This window comes from Sardina pilchardus, chromosome 24, assembly GCF_963854185.1.
Source record: "Sardina pilchardus chromosome 24, fSarPil1.1, whole genome shotgun sequence".
Lineage (NCBI taxonomy): Eukaryota > Metazoa > Chordata > Actinopteri > Clupeiformes > Clupeidae > Sardina > Sardina pilchardus.
The window spans coordinates 7,666,709-7,685,997 of record NC_085017.1 but is presented as its reverse complement, the minus strand read 5'-3'; the positions used below and the strand labels follow the sequence as shown (position 1 = coordinate 7,685,997).

At 39.7% G+C, this 19,289-nt stretch overlaps 1 protein-coding gene across 1 annotated transcript; it reads left to right on the top strand.

The window, feature by feature from the left end:
- The first annotated feature begins 421 nt into the window (after nt 1–421).
- On the top strand, nt 422–6,369 carry LOC134072441 (major histocompatibility complex class I-related gene protein-like). The gene is made up of 6 exons (XM_062529139.1): nt 422–547; nt 1,916–2,206; nt 2,300–2,599; nt 2,705–2,986; nt 3,262–3,378; nt 3,629–6,369. Exons 1-6 carry the CDS (start codon nt 496–498, stop codon nt 3,664–3,666), a joined length of 1,080 nt encoding a protein of 359 aa, XP_062385123.1. The 5' UTR covers nt 422–495; the 3' UTR covers nt 3,667–6,369.
- The last annotated feature ends 12,920 nt before the right edge of the window (nt 6,370–19,289 follow it).

Here is a 19,289-nt window from a genome sequence, read left to right as displayed (position 1 = left end):
CCATAGCATATGTGATTTTAATTAGTTAAACTCATGTTTTGCTTTACTTGGTATTATATGCATAGGCCTACAATCTATAGTAACGTTAGGTTTTTACATGTAGGCCTATTTATTGTTAAAGCAATAGAACTGATTACTTTTTTGGGGTCACAAAGGCACCGATTCGGCATGTGATGCTTTGAGATGAGTCATGCTTTATCACCGTGAATGCGTTATTGAGCATGCAAACTATTAGTGGTTTACAATAGAATGAATGCTTGATATTTTATAACTAAAGACACACATGTTACTACAATATACTCCCCTGCCCTGTTTCATGCCCTAGTTCGTCACACTGGTGGGTGTGCGGTCACATCTGGTCCTCTGACAGCGACAAAATAATGTAAAGCCCTCCCTATCATCAAAACTGCCTATCCCTGCTAGACTACAAAAACGGACCATTTCTCACATTCTGGCGAAATTCGATAGCCTACTCAACGTTAACTAACCCGGATCATGGGTTTTGTGGAATTATTGACGACCTGTGCCATTCTACCGATATGTTTGGGTAAGACGTGAGTTATTTTGAAAACGTGAAATTGTATAAACTGAAAATGAATCAAACGTGTCGCAGTTTTTGATAGCTTGATCATAACCGGAGTAGCAACGGGACAGCCTCACCGGGACACGTGCGCATGTAGCCTAATCTAAATAAACTTATTCACATACAGCCAGCTATTGGCACACCCGGTTTCTAATGCAATCACGCGGTTAGCCTACATGATAAACTGGGATAGACATATGCCTCTTCAACAGTGCCGGTTTCTTTCGAGAAGGCTAGGCTACTCCACTCCACCCACCTAAAATCTGAGCTCATGAAAGGATTTGAAATCGAGAAAGCCAACATGCGCAAACAAAGACGGGATAGGCTCAAAGTTCGCGAATGTGACATAATCGCCGAGATTTAACACAAATGGGCTACAAAAGTGTCAAGCATTGCTTTGTACAGTATCTTAGTAGGCTAGACCGCGGTAGAGGCCTATATAAAGAAATTACGAGGTGTGTGTGTGTGTGTGTGTGTGTGTGTGAGAGAGTGAGCGCGCGCGCGCGCGCGCGTTCCCTATAAGAAAGTTACATGGAAATTATAGGCAACCAGGACGGGGAGATGGCGTTGCTATTCTCGACACTTATAAGTTCATGTTGGTTAAAGAAAGCTATTCAACCTATTCAACATAGCCAAGCATTTAGGTTACCAGGATGGTAATATAATATAATAATGTATTGAAACTGCAGAATCATCTTTAACTTGCTTACCAACAATGACACAGTTTAAAACAAAGACAAATATTTGAGTACTACTAAATGCATATGTGCTCTACTGAGTGCTGCTGGTGATCTATCTATCTATCTATCTATCTATCTATCTATCTATCTATCTATCTATCTATCTTTCTTTCTTTCTTTCTTTCTATCTATCTTATGCATCAGTCAGGAGCCTAAGCATATGTCACAATGCCAAAATTATTGGTTTGATACCGATAATATGTCGAACAATTCTGCTACTTTCTTGATTTGTTTTGGGACCTCTCACCACACCAGTGGAGATCATAGACAGACATTACATGACCTACACTACCCTCAACAACACTCACTGAAAAGAACATTCTGAAGTTTTAGGTTTTAGGTAAGCAGGGTGACAAAGTAAACTTCCAGAATCAGGTGCTCGTCAGGATCAAAAGGAATGCATGAAGAGATCCGAGGCACTCTGTTAATTAATAAAAGTATTTTATTTTACTTTGGACCAGCGATCCCCACACTAGGTTATTGTCATATGTGTTGTTGTGTTTTGTGTTATTATTATGGTGTTTTCTGCTATTTAAAGATGATTCTTCATCACTGTAGACTGATGTTCTTCTTATCCATTTTTCCTGAAAAGCTGGACAAAGTGACCCAGAACGGCACTCGCTGTACTATGTGTACACAGCCCTGTCAAAGCCTGTCAATGCACTAGGCATCTTTGAATTCACTGCCATGGGCCTACTGGACAACAGAAAGATTGATTACTATGACAGCAAACACCAAGTCAAGATTCCTCAACAGGACTGGATGAAAGAAAAGCTTCCAGCGGACTACTGGGAAAAGGGCACCCAGTCACGTAAAAGCAAAGAGCAATGGTTCAAAGTCAATGTGAACATTCTGATGGACCGCATGAGACAGAATCAATCTGGTGAGCCCCAACACATCCTGACTGCATAGTTATATCAGCAACCGACACAGTTTCATTAGTGCTTATTCTGACCTGTTGTTATCCTTTCCTCAGATATTCATGTCCTTATGTGGAAACATGGCTGTGAGGTAGACAAAATGCCAGATGGTTCTGTCAAGTTTGTTCGCGGTGTTGATGCATACAGCTATGATGGCAATGATTTCCTTTCCTTTGATGATGCATCAATGCAGTGGGTTGCCCCAGTTCCTGAAGCTGTACCCACAAAACAGAAGTGGGATGGGGTTGCCATCCTCAATCAGTACACCAAGGGGTACCTGGAGAAGGAGTGTGTGGACTGGCTGGAAAAATTCAGAGAATATGGGGACAAAGAATTAGAACAACAAACAAGAGTTTGTGAGTACTATTAACTTAGGATCAAGCACTTTTGTTTAGTGATGTTTCACTAAATTAAACTTTTAGTAAAATGTAAACATGTATCATGTTTTCTTGATTCATCAGCTCCACCAAATGTTCGTCTTTTTGCTAAAGAAACCAGATCTTCAAATACACTCCAGTTGACTTGCATGGCCACAGGTTTCTACCCCAAAGAAATTGACATCACCATTCTGAAAGGGAAGGAGGTCATAAAGGAAGGTGATATTAAGGATGTCTTGCCCAATGGCGATGGAACCCATCAGATCAAATTGAATGTGGAGGCCCAAAGGTCAGACATTGATGATTATAGCTGTGAGATGTACCACATAGGCCTGGAAGAACCAATTACGAAAGTTTGGACCTTGGGTAAGATTACATTGTTTATTTGAATCCTTACTGATTTTTTGTTTGGTCAAGTCCTTTTGATGTGTTTGACTGTACCATACATAAACAACATGAATTGCATTTATATTCATATCTCTCAGTGTCAACAAGCAGTACCAGTAGAGGATAATTTCATGGAAGGAAATGCTAGAAATGTCTTGGCTATGACAGTCCTCTAGTTGGGTTTGACCTGTTAGTACAATATGGCTTGAGCAGCAATAATGTTCTATAAGTTGTATATTTACCTTTTGTTGCAGATGGAGAAATGTGTGATGGTACCTCCTCATTCTTGATTGGAGCGGTATTTGGGGTACTGACAGTGCTGATACTAATGGGGATCTTGATGTTCATTGCTCATAGAAAAGGCGTTTTCGGTAAGTTCTTCTCCACATGACTGAAACTGATAGCAGATTCAGTATAGTTTGTTAATTGCAAGACAAAGTGGACACGGCACGTTATGTAGTGATTGCAGTATCCTCTGTGCATTTCTCTCACAGAGAGTACAATGGTGGTTTCAAATACTGTACAAAGAGTAGTAACAGAGAAAAATAACAGAATTTGGCATTATATTTTCAGTGGTGGAGTGGTTATTGGAGTCTTTGTGTCTTTCTTTCCTTTTTGCAGGGAAATGGACAACAGGCAACAATCCAGACCCGCGCTGAAAAAGAAGAATCGGTGGATTTACTTGATTTTATCACGTACATGGTTTGCACATGGATGAAATGTCTAGTCTTACGCATCATTTAAGCCCGCTTGCAACTTTGAGGGGGCCCATCTAGTGCTATTCTAGTCTGGCTATCACCAGACTAAGCTCAATCTTTTAAGATGGGAAGGTCGCCTCTAGTCTACCTCCACTCAGCACCTTCTCCTCTCTGGAGGTTAATGACGCCACAGACTCTCTCTGCTCCATGTGGAGCAATAGGGCTCGGGATCATGACGTGAAAACTTCGCGGGCACAGCCATGTTGGCAGCCTCACTCCTTAGTTTACTATGGATTACTATGGATTTACTCCCGCCTATTAGTGTGTTCCTCTTACTTAGTTTTTGCCCTCTTGGTCGTATGTTGCTGTGTAGTGGGGTGTAACAGCGCAACCCACGATCGTAAGAGGAAAAGAATCGCTAATACTATATTTCTGCTTCTTGTCTTCTGCATCTGAATGAATGGATATTACGTTCGGTGCGCTACCAACATGGCGGCTATATTACTAGAATGCAAGGCGTGTGCCCGAGCCCTATTGTGTCTGGACAAACTGCCCTCTTACTACAAGGCCAGCTCAATCCAAAACACACTCATCCATGGCTAAGTGATACCCCTCAAGGAGCAGAGCACCAAACTCAGAACCGCGGATAGGAACGGCCACAAATCTAAAATGACTAATGACCTGAAAAACTACCAGACACTGCTATCCTTCTTTTTCATGTTCAATTAACCTTCTCTGACCATGTTGCCTCGGCCGCCTGGCCTGCTGGATCGAACTCAAACATATGCACAATCAGGGCTTATGAGATGCTTCCCAACTCCTGGTACAGGCAATAGTCATCTCGGGTCTTGACTACTGTAATGCCCTCTTCCACTTCAGATGATCCAAAATGCGACGGCTTGCCTGATCTACAACCAACCCAAAATGGCACGTTACCCTGCTGCTAATCCAGCCTGCCCGCATCAAATTCAAGTCTCTAGCGCTTGCCTACAAATCAATCTCCGGCTCTGCTCCCACCTACTTGAATGCGCTCATACAGACATCATCATTGCACTCCTCAGACGACCAATGCTCTGCTAGCTCTGCCGCCGGTACACTCAGACCAATCCTAACTTTTTTCATCAGTTGTTCCTCGTTGGCGGAACACACTACCAGTTCAGTGTTGTATAGTAACGAAGTAATAATACTTCACTACCATACCATATTTTGGGAGACTTTGTACTTTGTATTTTGGGAGACTTTGTACTTTACTTGATTTTTTTAAATTTAGATTACTTTCACTTTTACTTCACTATATTTCCAAACTTAATTGCATACTTTTACTCCGATACATTTTCAATGTGCCATATAGTTACTCGTTACAATGATAAAATGACCCTACCGGTGACTTCAATGAAGTCAGGAATGACTTGTCTAGGCATGTTTGCACTTGCGCATGACGGTACTCCACCTGTCAGCTTCACATGAATAGCTCAGCAGAAGGCAGAATAGAAAGCTTCGCAATGGAAGAAGACGAGATGGAAACAGCAGCTACGTTGGCTACAAATGAAGGGGATCCCTGGCCATGTTTAAACACAATGTTCTCTTATGTTGATGTGAAAGACTCATCCTATCGAATGAAGTGCCTCTTATACCTCCCCAAAAAACGTTGCAATTCTATCTTACAAAAACTCCCCCTCCAATTTAAAGAAGCACATTGAGGAACTGTCAGTCTTCTGACTTGTCTTTTTCCAGGTTTAAAAATGCTGGATAAACTTTAAAATATTAAAATTTCAGACTGTCTTTGATTATTATTAACATTTACTTGTACTTTTACTTTCATTACTTGAGCACGTTTAATTGAACATTACTTGTCATACTTAAGTGCAAGAAATGTCAGATACTTTAAGACTTTAACTCAAGTAACATTTCAGTCGGCGACTTGAACTTTTACCTTTTACTTTAAAGTAATTTTTTGGTAGGGTACCCATACTTCTACTTGAGTTTGATTTTCCAGTACTCTATACAACACTGTTCCTACTAGAGCAAGGACATCCCTCTCCATCTTCAAAAAAACTTCTGAAGACTCAGCTCTTTAGAGAGCATCTCCTCTAGGAGCACTAGTTACAACTAGCCATGCGGTTCCTAAACTTACCACCTGACTAGAACTGACATTTGACTGTTTAAAAACAGCATGCACTGACGCACTTATTCTTATTGCACTGTGTCAAAAACAAATGCCTTGCCAAAAATGCCTTTTTACAACCCCTCTGATAGGCTCTGTGTGCCTACAGTGCCCTCTATACAGTCTATGTATGTACACACTAATTGTTGAAACTTGGGCAAAAAACATGTCCCACTAAAAAAACCTGCTAATTCTGTTGGAAATTACTAACATTTTCATGAATAAAAATAATCAAGATTACAATCAGGGTGTCCTTCTCACTTGTGTAAGGTTCATCATAATTGAATGATTATAATCAGTTGTCCTTGGATAGGAGATAATAATTTACAATAATTTGATTTAATAATATATTTACCACATGAAAGAATAGATTGTAATATGTTAATATTTAAAACTACAAACAGTGAGTTTTAAGCAATATTTAGGCCTACTATTATTTTGTGGTTGCTCAAAATGTGTCCCACATACTCATCATCACCACCATCAGATACTTATTAAAAAAAAACAATGAAATCAGACAACTACTTTCCTGAGGGCCCCATCTTCAAACCTTCAGCTCTGCTGCACTCAAGCTCTCATAAGTTTGCTATATTTTCTACTTGTTCATATTTTTGGACAATGCTACTGTCACAACCGTAACATGTCAACACCATCTCTTTTGTATACAAAGTATTAGTTTAGATTATGACATAAATGTATACTTTTTAAGACACACAAGAACAAGGACACCCACACGCTCACACACCAACACACTCTCCAACAGTGCTACCCAAAGTTAGCCCCCCATCATCCCACCCCCCACCGGCCTGCATCACACAGACAGAATACCATCAAAAAGATCACTCTACAATAATAATAATAATAAAAGTAAATATGGATGACATTTGTACACACAGTGTTGGTCATCTTACTTTTAAAAAGTAATTAGTTACCGTTACAAATGACTTCTGCCAAAAAGTAATTGAGTTAGTAACTCAGTTACCACACTGTAAAAGTAATTAGTTACTCAGAAAAGTAACTGACGTTAATTAATCTTATTCAAAAGAAGCTTGTTTGAAGAACCATCTTTGAACCAGATTGAAATCAGATTGTAGAGAGTGTTGGATTTGAGAAATGTCAGAGCTGGAAAAGTATAATACAGTATCGTATGCATATAAATGTATTTGACAGTCAGAACAGATTTGAGAAAGATCATTAACAAAGATTGAAAACAAAAGAGGACCTAGGGATGAGCCCTGTGGAACACTTTATCAATCTTGAAATCGGATTGACTTCCGAGAAAGGAGACACACTGACTTCTGCGATGAAGAAATTAAATGTAAAATAAATGTAAAGACTTAGTAGAAAGGCCAATAGCATACAACTTGTCCAAAAGAAGATAATGATCAACCATATCAAATGCTTTTGAAAGATCAATAAATATAGCACCAGTAGGCATATTACTGCAGCTGCTGTAAATTTTAAAAGAGCAGTGGTTGTTGAATGTATGGGTCGAAAACCTGATTAATATGGGGATAATATATTATATTCTGTTTATTATAGGTCAGCCAGGCTCTCAATACATCCATTTTGGATAGCAAGCTCCTAATATTCAAGTGAATGAGATGCAGACCTTTAGCACAATTCATTATTCCAAAATAAATGAATAAGTATGCATAATCTAGCCGTAAAAGTGCACACAGAGCATCATCACAGGTTGTAGTATATAGCAGGCAGGAACAGGTGGAGAGTGTTACGTTAGGAATAACTCTAACAGGTGATAATGACACACAAGGTTGATGCTTAAGTTGTCTTTACTGTAGCAACCCCCGGAAACTCATGAGCGCCCCCAACAGGGATCAGTACACACATGTAGACCTGTTTACAGAAGACCTCCTTCTTTTAGGTGAGAACTTCGTTTACATTCAAAATCTTTATGGAGGAAGATATCATTTTTCAATGTCTCATTGCAAAACTAAACTAAATCCATGTCCATATGCAACTAAACTCAATGTCTCTAAACTAAATTCACCCCACACTTCACAGAACATGTGCAGAACCATTGTTGAAGTTCATACACTCTGGTGGGCGCGATGCTCGGCCTGATGAGGTCAAATAAGGTCTGTCCTTCGTAACAGACTGTTTGTAGACTGTTATGTCCTGAGTAGTGTGCATGTGTGTATCGGCTGGACCCGTGTCAGTGGTTGTGACAGGTATGTTGTGTGTTACCTGAGGTTGAGGGCTGTGTACTGCATGCAACTGTGTGCGATTTCTCCAAACCTGACCTTCCTCTGTGTGTATTATGTAGGACCTGACTAGACGCTTTCATTGTCTGTTGTTGTGGTTGACATACATTCACAAAAATGAACCAAATTTGGTGGACTGTTGTGTTATTGCTACCGCTAGGCAGAGACTGAGCTCTGGCCTAGGGTGTGGCTTAGGGACTCTATAGCGCCACCTAGCATGTTAGCTGTTGTTTTATAATTTCCGAATAAAAGGGGCGGGACTGTAGGTAGCCTAGTTGGTGCTTTTACGATAATGTATTATAAACTCATCTGCCTTCGGGGATTTGTGGGACTATTACCTACAAGAATGTAGAACTAGCTAGCAAAGTAAACTGCTTGTGGAGGAAGCTGATGTGATCAATTGATTCTATGGAGACTAGAGCTTGTATAGTGTACAGACGCCAGGGCTGGCTTTTAATTTCATACAGCTCTACCTCTGTCAAGAGTGCTTAGCCTGGATCGCTCTCATGCATCTGAATTCTCGCTTGCTTTTTTTTCCCCTCCCGTCATCTGCTTCCTGAATTTTTGGTCAACGATTCCCGGGACACGGTAACACCGGGGCACATGAAACTTGGTGGGCACACACAAAACACACACACACACACACACACACACACACACACACACACACACATCCACAGATTCACATGCACAGATACACACATGCACACTGTTTACTTCTTAATTTGTATCCACAATTAAGAATAAATATAACATAAGGATACAAATTTGACTTGCAAACTACTGGCACTACTACTGCTTGTTGTCTATGGGGACTATTTTCAGATGCTGCGTGATATCACTGAGCCCATGGTACGTTGCAAGTTGCCTTGATTATTACGGCAGATGAGAGTGTAGTTCCATGTCAAATCAGTCTAGAAAAACACCCGGTTTCATTTTCAGTTGGTCTTATTGCACTTTCTAGCTTGAGAAGAGACACATTTAAATGGGAAAATGACAGGAAATCACTTTTAAACATGATGCTAGCAGGCGAGATGCTACTGGTCTAATTCGTTTCGATGATCTATGCTACGCTGAAGCTAAAAGTTGTATCGCCAGACTCACAGAATGGCTGGATGAACGGGAAAAAGGTAAATATCAATTGTTTTGCTCGAGGGGAGGTGGAAAATGAGCTTATTTCCAAAAATGGCGGAATATCCCTTTAAAGCTTATATGTAGAATTCTATAGGCTTCGAGTTGTCTTCATCACAGCCATGGTACTTCATTGACTTGCATTGCATTGCATTGCATTGCATTGACTTGATTTAACTTGTCTTGCATTGACTTGCATTGCATTTCAATACAATGCTACACACTAGTTCATTGAGGTGGTCAGAAACTAGCCTATAACTCCCAAAAGTGGCAAAAGCACTTCCAGTGATAGGATCATCTTGTAGGGTAGTCTACAAATCATCAAGTTCTCCTCTTAGTCAACTGGTAAAATCAGGAATAAGCAAAGCTACAAATCATTAAGGGAATAAACTACTCTTCTGGTAGGTTATGTCAAATCTCATCTGATATTCTGTATAACTTCACCACTATCTTGTATTAGTTATATCATGTTGTGTTATAAGATCAAAGGATAAACCATTTATTTAATTCCTTGATTTTATTCTTTTTAATTCCCCCACTTCCTACAGTGGTCAGTCTTCAACAGCCAGTTGATTCTAGAGAGAAACAAGCATAAATGCCGTTTTGATTTGTCATAAGAGGTGGAATGGTCTGAGCTATCCTGTTATGCGATTGGTTGCACCATGTTAGATACCAACATTCATCAAATTAATTCATTTTATCAAAAGATCTCCACCCACCAAGCCTTTCATTTTATTTCCAATTAATGGGCATGGCAAAAGGAGAGAATTCAAAATGATTTATAACATTCAAATGTCTGACTAAGATTATACACACACATTGTTTTCTTTTATCTGCATGTTCAAACAGGTTAATAAGCCTTATCGTTCTCTGAAACTCTTTGTTAGATAACTGGATAAATGCAATCTTTTTCCAGGTTAAAAGGTTTGCATCATCACAGATAAACATAATTGTATTATAGTTTGCTACCTTGGATAACACATAGCAACAGGACAGCAATGAGACAAGTACAGTACAACATACAACAGTACAACAACAATAGAACATACAACAGCAGGATCACTGAAACCACATAACCGGAGAAAAATATCCCAGACGAGCCCCCAATTTGTGGTTCCGGCTCACGACACAACATAAACGAGGCTGACAACAGATTTCAATCATAAATTATATGAACTGAAAATAAACTACAATAAAGAAAATGTCTAAGGGGTGGAAAAGTAGGTGTATGTATGTGTGTCAGTCATATGTAAGTGAGTAGAGGTGGTTTGTAATGTGCTGTGTCAAAAATGTGTCTTGGATAGAGAGAGAGAGAGAGAGTGGTGCAAGGGATGGCGATGGCTTATGTCTACACCGGCACCAGGTGAGGCCTATCTCCCTTAATTAGTCTCCCCACTGCAAGCTGGCAACCGACCAGTGTGGCCACCAGAACAGTAAGTGGCAGAGGTGTGGACTCGAGTCATGTGACTTGGACTCGAGTCAGACTCGAGTCATGAATTTGATGACTTTAGACTCGACTTGACAAAATATAAAAAGACTTGCAACTCGACTTGGACTTTAACATCAATGACTCGGACTTTCACTTGGACTTGCGCCTATTGACTTGTAAAGACTTGCTACTTCCCATAAAAAAAACGAAAGACAAAAAGATAAAATGTAGACACGGACTGATATATTTATGTGTGTGCGCCTGTGCGTGAGACAATGCGCGTATTCGGCACAAAATCCAATCAAATCACTTACTGTAGATTGTTTTGATTCGACACCGGCCAACCACGCGGAACAAGATAGACAACACGCAGGGCCAGACAACGTGAATGCGCCAGCAAAATGATACTTAAGATTATTTCGTTAATTCGTTTGCCTACAAAAATTACGTGACCAACAAGAAACGACTGACTGTGTCGAAGTTGTTAAATTCCTCCCAGCTTCATCCTAGCCTGCTTTTGACATGCTTGGTAGGCTACTATGAAACAAAACTGGTAGCCTACCCTACTGATTCTGGTGTCTAATTGATGGATTTAACCACGATTAGGATTAGGCTTTTAAAAGGTGGAACATTTTCACCTCAAACATGCGCTGTATCATATAGGCTAGCCACTGCGTCTTTTTGTGTACATTCACATTAAATCCATTCCACTAACATTAGCAGGAGGAGAATAGGCTACTATAACGTTTTATTTTGAGCACTGGTTGTTACTCATTGGATACATATCAAACTCCATGTCATGGTAGAGTAAGTTAAGCACCCACCCAATTAAACATGACCAAGGGAAAAAGTGAACGGGACAACAATGCCATGCCACGGTAACCTACCTAAATCATAGAAGTTAACATTGCAAGATATTTTCTATGACATCAGAAATATTTTCTTTACCTTGTCAGTTTTTTTTAACATTCATTTTATTTAATGAAAACATATATCCTTGAACTATGTGACTATTTTTCTAACCGAATGAAACCTAATTACGTTCACGTACTTCTTAAAGTGACAGGCACTCAATTAGACCTACACACCACCCTGTAATATCATTAAAGAAGTGTAATCAATATGAAGTATTCAAATTACTGAATATTTTTAGCTATGAGTAATTATGCAGATCCTAAAATGCTATAAATTGTTAACAAAATATGTCAAGTTTATGAATTCAAAATATGAAATAGACACAAGACACACCATTTTCTGTGTGTGTGGACTGGAGGTTTGAGCAGAGACTAGGATTGCCACTGCTGTGAGTTATCTGTATCCCCCTTATGGCAATACGGCTTTGCCTATTTTTGTAATGTAATAAACATGGTCACACGTTTTAAAACTATTTCAGCTTGTGTAGGCCTATCAGTGGTTTCTTAACAAATTGAGCATATGTTAACACATAGGGCCTATATTTCATTGAGAATGTGCTAGAGATACCATTTGACATTTCTGCTAGACAGATTTGCATCTCAATCTAATCTCTCCAGCACGCACACATTCAATTGACAAAATACCTGTTTAACTCGATTTTTAAAAAGACTCGAAAGGACTCGAAAGTCAGACCGTAGGACTTGGGACTTGACTTGAGACTTGTTGGCCTTTGACTTGGACTTGACTCGGGACTTGCCTATCTTGACTCGGGACTTGACTCGGGACTTGAGGGCAATGAATTGAGACTAACTTGTGACTTGCCAAACAATGACTTTGTCCCACCTCTGGTAAGTGGCCCATAGGGAGAGCAGAGGGGTGTCACAATTTGCAAAGGATGTACAAGTACCATTGCATCAGAAAAATGAAGACACTAGAATCAATACTGACTATTCAGAGATTGCCAGATACTATACTACTGGAGTCAAATTCCTTGTTTGTTTACGCAATCCCACTAAAGCTGATTCTGATACTAAACAATATATAAAGTATGTCATTTTTAACACATCACTTTTTAGAGTCTGTCTGTCTGTCCGTCCGTCCGTCCGTGCAGAAAATGCCCTCCTCCACCTCCTCTGCCTTTGTTGCTTCCCAATCTTCTCACTACAGTGTACAGTATATCCACATTTATGGAAGATTCAAAAGCTGTACTAAACAAGGCAATTCACTATGTATTTCAATGTAAAAATGGTCTTATTGTCACCATGTAACCCTGAAATATGGGCTCAAGTCATTTTGATAACTTTGAAATCTTAGACCCATGTAAAGACAGCATTTAGGAAGTGTATTTAAGTGCAAGCTAAATATTACATTTTTCTCATTGCGATTTTGCTTATTGGTTGTTGCACTCTGCTTTATTTTTGCAAATTAATTAAACATATATCATTTAATTTATAGAAGTTATAACGATACAGCTCTGGTCAACACACAACCTCCTGTACTCTCCAGTCAGAAGAAATGTTGACAGAAGTGCAATCAGTCTGCCTCTATCTTCGCCTGTCATTCTAGTGATATGAACTAATCCTAGGAAATCGAGTTGAGGGCTTGGTGGGAGGAGAATGTTTGAGATAGCTGTTCATAAACAAATTCTGTACACTTTAGACTTCCAGTACAACTCTGAGTCATGTCACCTGCTGAAGTTCTCAGATGATGAAGAAGTTTGTAAAAACGCTCAGTATTGGATCCTCCCACCAAACCTTCAGCTCGCTTTCCTAGGAATTTGTTCATATCACTTGAATGCCAGGTGTGAAATGGAAGCAAATAGACCAAGCCTTCAACTAGATGAAAGGAGTTAAAATCATTAATACAAAAGGTCTAATCTATGATGATCGATGATCTATGATCGATGAGTCGGTTCTTTGGAATAAGATGGAGATGCCAAGCCTTTGTGTTGTTTCCTATAGTCATAAGTAACCATATAGGCTGGTTAACTTTTAATAGCCCATTACTTGTTTATGCCAATGTTTTCTTAGTTTTCCCTAGGGGTCTTTTAGAATGCTTCATTAAATCAATTTCACACACACTCTTAAAACTAATGTGTTGAAAACAACACAAACTGTTCACATTCATTTTCAGAGTGCAGAAAGGAATTATATGTGCTGTAGGTAGCGGATTTTCCACAGTGGGTGAACAACAACCAAGCCTTTCACATTACACAGCACAACGCTAGATTATGGCAGTCATAAATGTAATGCATACTGTACCCAGAAACCAGTGGCCTGAATGTCTGACCAAAGAACCTAAATGGGAAAAAAAATGAAAAAAAAAAAAAACACATCAACAGTTCAGCCATTGTGAGCATTTCAGGCAGGCACCTTCCTTCATCTGTGTTTTACTGCATTAGGCCCATGACACCTCCAGAGGACTCAGCAGCAGACATGTCTGATGCCCCAGATCCACCCCCTTGATAGGTTGGGAGATGATCAAGTTCTTCTCCAGAGTCACAGCAACAAGATTTCACAAAGTTCACATTATGTAGACCTGCTGTAGGCTAATAGCCTAATGTTATCTGCAGGCTCAGGCTGCATAATGTTTCAAATGTATCTGTTCAATGATTGTGTGATGGTCACGCAAACAAATTACAGTACATGATTGATGGCCACTCCCACTTGAGATGGTACAAGAGCAACCCCCTTTCTTAGATACAGTAGGCTACAGTATAAAGAGTGGCTTAACGTCCAACCACCTCATTCCGGGCTATAACAATATTATAAGCCTATATTTTAGCATAGATTATCGCCAAGATTGTGATTTTTTTAGTGTGTTTTATCAGTAAGTCTTTCTGAAGATTTGGAAAATGGCACAGCCTGCAAGACTTATCCTGTGTGTTGGTTTAGTGTGTGCTGGGATATTTGCAGCCTCTTGTGAGTTCCTACTTTACATTTGTAATGTCTGTTCTGTGCTTTGAAGTTCATGTGAAGGGCAATTAACCAAAGTATGAGGGTGCTTTTAAAGAGACTGCTGTAATTACTGCTGCTACCACTATAGCACTGTTTAGGGGGTTTTGCATCAGAACTCTTCAAATGTACAGTATACACTACATTGCCAAAAGTATTTGCTAGCTTACCTGCCTTGACTCAATTAGTCACTTCAGTCACATCCCAACATTTGACCTGTGTGGTTGTGGGGCTATTTCCTGCTACTGTATGTGTTAACCAGTGATAATGGGGAGGAATGGAGATCTTATGAAATCAATCTTTTCTTGAATCTCCTGCAGCCACACAACCTAATGGACAGATCCAGGCTGAACGGGAAGTACCTATGTCTGCTTATATATTGACCACAGAGATCACCAACCAGCCGTATAGTGACCTCCTCCTCGACCCCAGCAGCAATTACTACAAAAGATTTTTTTTTATGTGTGATGTCAATGTCTACACACACACACACACACACACACACACACACACACACACACACACACACACACACACACACACACACACACGCACACTGCCAATTGCCTCAGAGGAATGAATGATTTTGAAAATGCTGTTCTTATTGTTATTATGTGCAGTTGATTCAAGTCTACAATACCTCTGGTGGCACAGCAGGATATTATTTGGGAACTGCAGACATGAAATTCACGTAAGCATTCATTCATACCAAGTCAGTTTAATATAAACACAATTTTATATATCCTCCTTACTGACAACATTTTACAAGTTATAATCAGATGATGTTTCCTCTCTTGCAGGAGAGGTCAACAGATTATTGTGAAGACGACAATTCTGTTCAAGACTCAAAACTTGCTTAACAGCATTTTACTTACAGAAATATTCATGGTCTATATGAGGCAAAGTTCAAGCCTACCATTCACAATTGACCCTTTCAACACATTCAGTAAGGGCTTTTTCATTATACCATATAGTGTTTAAATCAGTAGGATTGGGATAGTATGGAATTTTGTGAGTCATGGTACTATTTTTAGGAAAGGCAGCGCACACCTGTATTCTTTCGAGGTGCTGGTCGCGGAATAAAGCAGATGAGGATGAAGGAGAGCGCACACTCTTATCCTGATGTCAGTTTTTGTTTAACAATGCTTCGGCAAAAAGCCTTTGTTGACAACAAACAAAGGCTTTTTGCCGAAACAGCGTTAAATAAAAACTGGCATCAGTTATGGTACTATGCCATAGTTATGAGAGTGGGTATGAAGTTTTGAGCATGTCGACTTGGGGTCAGGCTCATCAGATATTTCCTCTGACTGCTCTGGCCCTTACCGTGGCAGAGGAACAAGCAGAGTCGAGGGGGGATAGTAAGGCTACATTAAAGAGAATAAATTAAATAACAATGGCAATTCAATCAACGGCCTACTATATCATACAAACGATAACCTGTAAGAAGCACTTAATAGACTAAATGCATGTTGAACAGATATGCCTTAACCCCTCTTGAAAGATCCAAAACTATTACTGGAACGGAGATTGCTGTATTCACCAACATGTATCCACCAACATGAAACCACTGATGAGAGAGTCTTGAATTTGACCTTGAGCTTAAAGCTGGTGTCCACTCAGACACTCATTAGAAGACTGTAGTGTGCGGTTGGGGATGTATATCTTGATCATTGAATTAAAATAGCAGGGAGCAGAAGTGAGAGGTTTAAATGGAATTTTACAGTCATTTCTTGTGTATTAGCCACATTGTGTAGCCACAGGACAGTGTTTTATGGAAGTTAAAAGTCACAAAACCATATTAATACCAATTTTGCGCGGCTAAGGGAAATTGCAGTAGATTGTTTGTGGGCATTCAAGTTCGATGTCTAAATTCTAAAAGATCTCTGCTTTTTCAGTGGACCAAACTACCGTACCCACCACCACCACCAGGTTTCCCACCACCACCAGCTCCAGCAGTAAGTCAGCCTTTACTACTCATTCACTGAGCCCCAACAGATGACACACAGATTATTACCTCCGCCAAGAAGGTTATGTTTTCATCTGGGTTTGTTTGTCTGTTTGTTAGCAAGATAACTCAAAAAGTAATGGATGGATTTCGATGAAATTTCAGGGAAGGTCTGAAATGACCCAATGAAGAAACAATCTGAATAGTTTAGGTTCAAATGTATGACAACCAAGAAAGAACCATACAGGAGGTCTGCACTCTCTAAAGTTTCAGCCACGTAGCCCTCCTCATATCAACAAGAGGAAAGCTCCATAACAAGAAACCTGTATCCACATCCACCAGGGTTCCGAGATGAGGTCATTTGCCATGACTGGAATTGTAGTGACATAAACACAGCTTAGGAATTAGGCGATTGTGTTACAGTATTTGATTCGGACAGGCAACTCTGTTATACGCCTTGTTTTATGGTGCTAGATACAGTTACTGTGTGTGATTTATATGGTTAATTACATGTAATCTACATTGTTTAAATCAATCATGAGATGTATCACTGCATAATAGTTTACATCTTCTCCCTTCACTCAGCACCGGAGTCTACGGACATTTATTTCTGCATGAAGGTCACCAATCGACCCTTCAACATCTCACTCCTGGACCCAAAGTCAACCTACCTCCAGAGCCTGAAATCTGAAGTCGTGGATTTGGTGAGTAGGTCTCCCAAGTAAACCAATACATAGAGAAATTGAGGTCAATTGCATTCCAAATATGCAGTTAGGTTGCATTGTGTAGATATACCCTCTATATCTTCATAGCAAACCTTAATTAGAGACTTTCTGTAGGTAAATGGTCCAGTGTGAGTGTATCATACTAATAGTGTGTTTTCCCCTCTTTAGATGAATGAAGTATATGCATGTCCTGAATGCCCAACACATTCTTTTTATGGTGGTGCTCGTTCTATCTGGTGGAATCCTAACAATGCCTGTATAGAAGATGGTGTTTCTGTTGAGAAAGCACTGAAGGCGGATTTGACTAACAGCCATTTTACGGCTACGTGAGTAACTTTGGACTAAACCATCTGCCAAATACCTTACCATACTTTTACGTATGAGCCCTTATAGTATGTTTGTCTGATCTAGTCTAGATCTAGTCTGATCTGATCTATACAGATAATGACATAATGACCTTGAATTTCCCCTTGGGGATCAATAAAGTATCTATCTATCTATCTATCTATCTATCTATCATAACAGTCAACTTGTATTCAGTGATCGTGTCTGACTTCTCTGCATAGCCTATCAGCCTCTCCCCCTCTTCTACACTTCCATGATCCTCCTGCTGTCTACTGACTGTTTACACTGTGGGCTTCAGTAGCTCACACAATCCCTCCCTCCATCCCGGTGACTGGATAGTGCCTGGTATATCTTCATACTTGACCAAGGGCTGAAACCCTTGTACTTCAAACTTGCACTGCTGCTATAATTCTTTTACTTTTTTCTTATTTTGTCCATAGGCTGTATTTATACTATAACTGTTATATGCTTACAATGTCATATTTATTGCTTACTATACTTTTGCTAGACTCTGCACCGTAGGACTTATTTACCACCTTGACACACACCTCATGCTTATTGAGCATATTTTCTTTGCATATTTAACTGTTCTATTTAGTCACGGATTTGTTTAAGTTCCTGTTTACGTTGTAGTGTATATTATGTGTGGTGTGTTATGCTACTGTGACCTTGAATTTCCGTTTAGGGATCAATACAGTATCTAATCTATCTATCTATCTATCTATCTATCTATCTATCTATCTATCTAACTTACTAACTAATGCAAACGTTCACCAGTATTGTTGACTGCACGACATGGTAAGATGTGTGATCTCTAGAGTATGATATGATTTCTCCTCCTATACAGCGACCCAAAGGCTTTCGATTCTGTGAACCTGGCGCTTCGATTCAACACACAATTCATTAATGCAGTTGTGACCAAATTCCTCTTCTTGAACAAATACAGACAACTCCCAAAACAACTTCAGGTTGACACTCAGCATTTAGTGGGTGAGAATAACATATCATGGCACTGTATGCACGTTCAGCATTTAGTGGGAAGAGAATAACATATCATGGCACTGTATGCACGTTCAGCATTTAGTGGGTGAGAATAACATATCATGGCACTTTATGCATGTTCAGAATTTGTTGTGATGGCTCCGTTTCCCCCCTCAGTGATAATGTCAAAGACCTCAAAAGTCTAACCACCGATGTCCCTGATGTCAGCAGCAGCTTCTCACCACATAATCAGACCACTAGAGGGCGCTGCCGCTGCATGGCGTTCACCAACACGAATGATCGAACTTACTGATTATTTGGCTGATTTCTTTTTATTCAGTCATTGACAATCTTGGATTCAGTGATTGACTAATCAATGGAGTGATTAAAATGCATTGATGAAAGTCTTGTTCATGGTGTGCATTTTGTTATAAAGAATGTGTTGAATGGAAAGTGCATGTGAGATTACAGTAAAATGCTCAGTAAAATATGTCCTTTTTAGCTATACTCAGATAGAACAGTTGAAAAGTGACAGAAAGAGAATGTGAGAAGAGTGACAGAAAGAGAATGTGAGATAGAGAGTGGGAGAGAGAGAGTGAGAGAGAGAGAGATGGACACAGGTTGGAGTCGAACCTGTGTCGGTCCTGGACCCAAATGTGGTGCTATGACATTCTCACGGGACAGGATGTTCAGACATGTTTACAAGAGTGTTATATCGTTTCCCTTATGAAGACCACTACACACTGGTCATTTGTGAAACAGAATATGTC

Coding starts and splice junctions, on each gene's coding strand:
- LOC134072441 (XM_062529139.1), top strand. CDS start 496: ATGGGTTTTGTGGAATTATTGACGACCTGTGCCATTCTACCGATATGT. Junction 2,207..2,299: donor CATGAGACAGAATCAATCTG/GTGAGCCCCAAC, acceptor TCCTTTCCTCAG/ATATTCATGTCCTTATGTGG. Junction 3,379..3,628: donor TCATAGAAAAGGCGTTTTCG/GTAAGTTCTTCT, acceptor TCCTTTTTGCAG/GGAAATGGACAACAGGCAAC.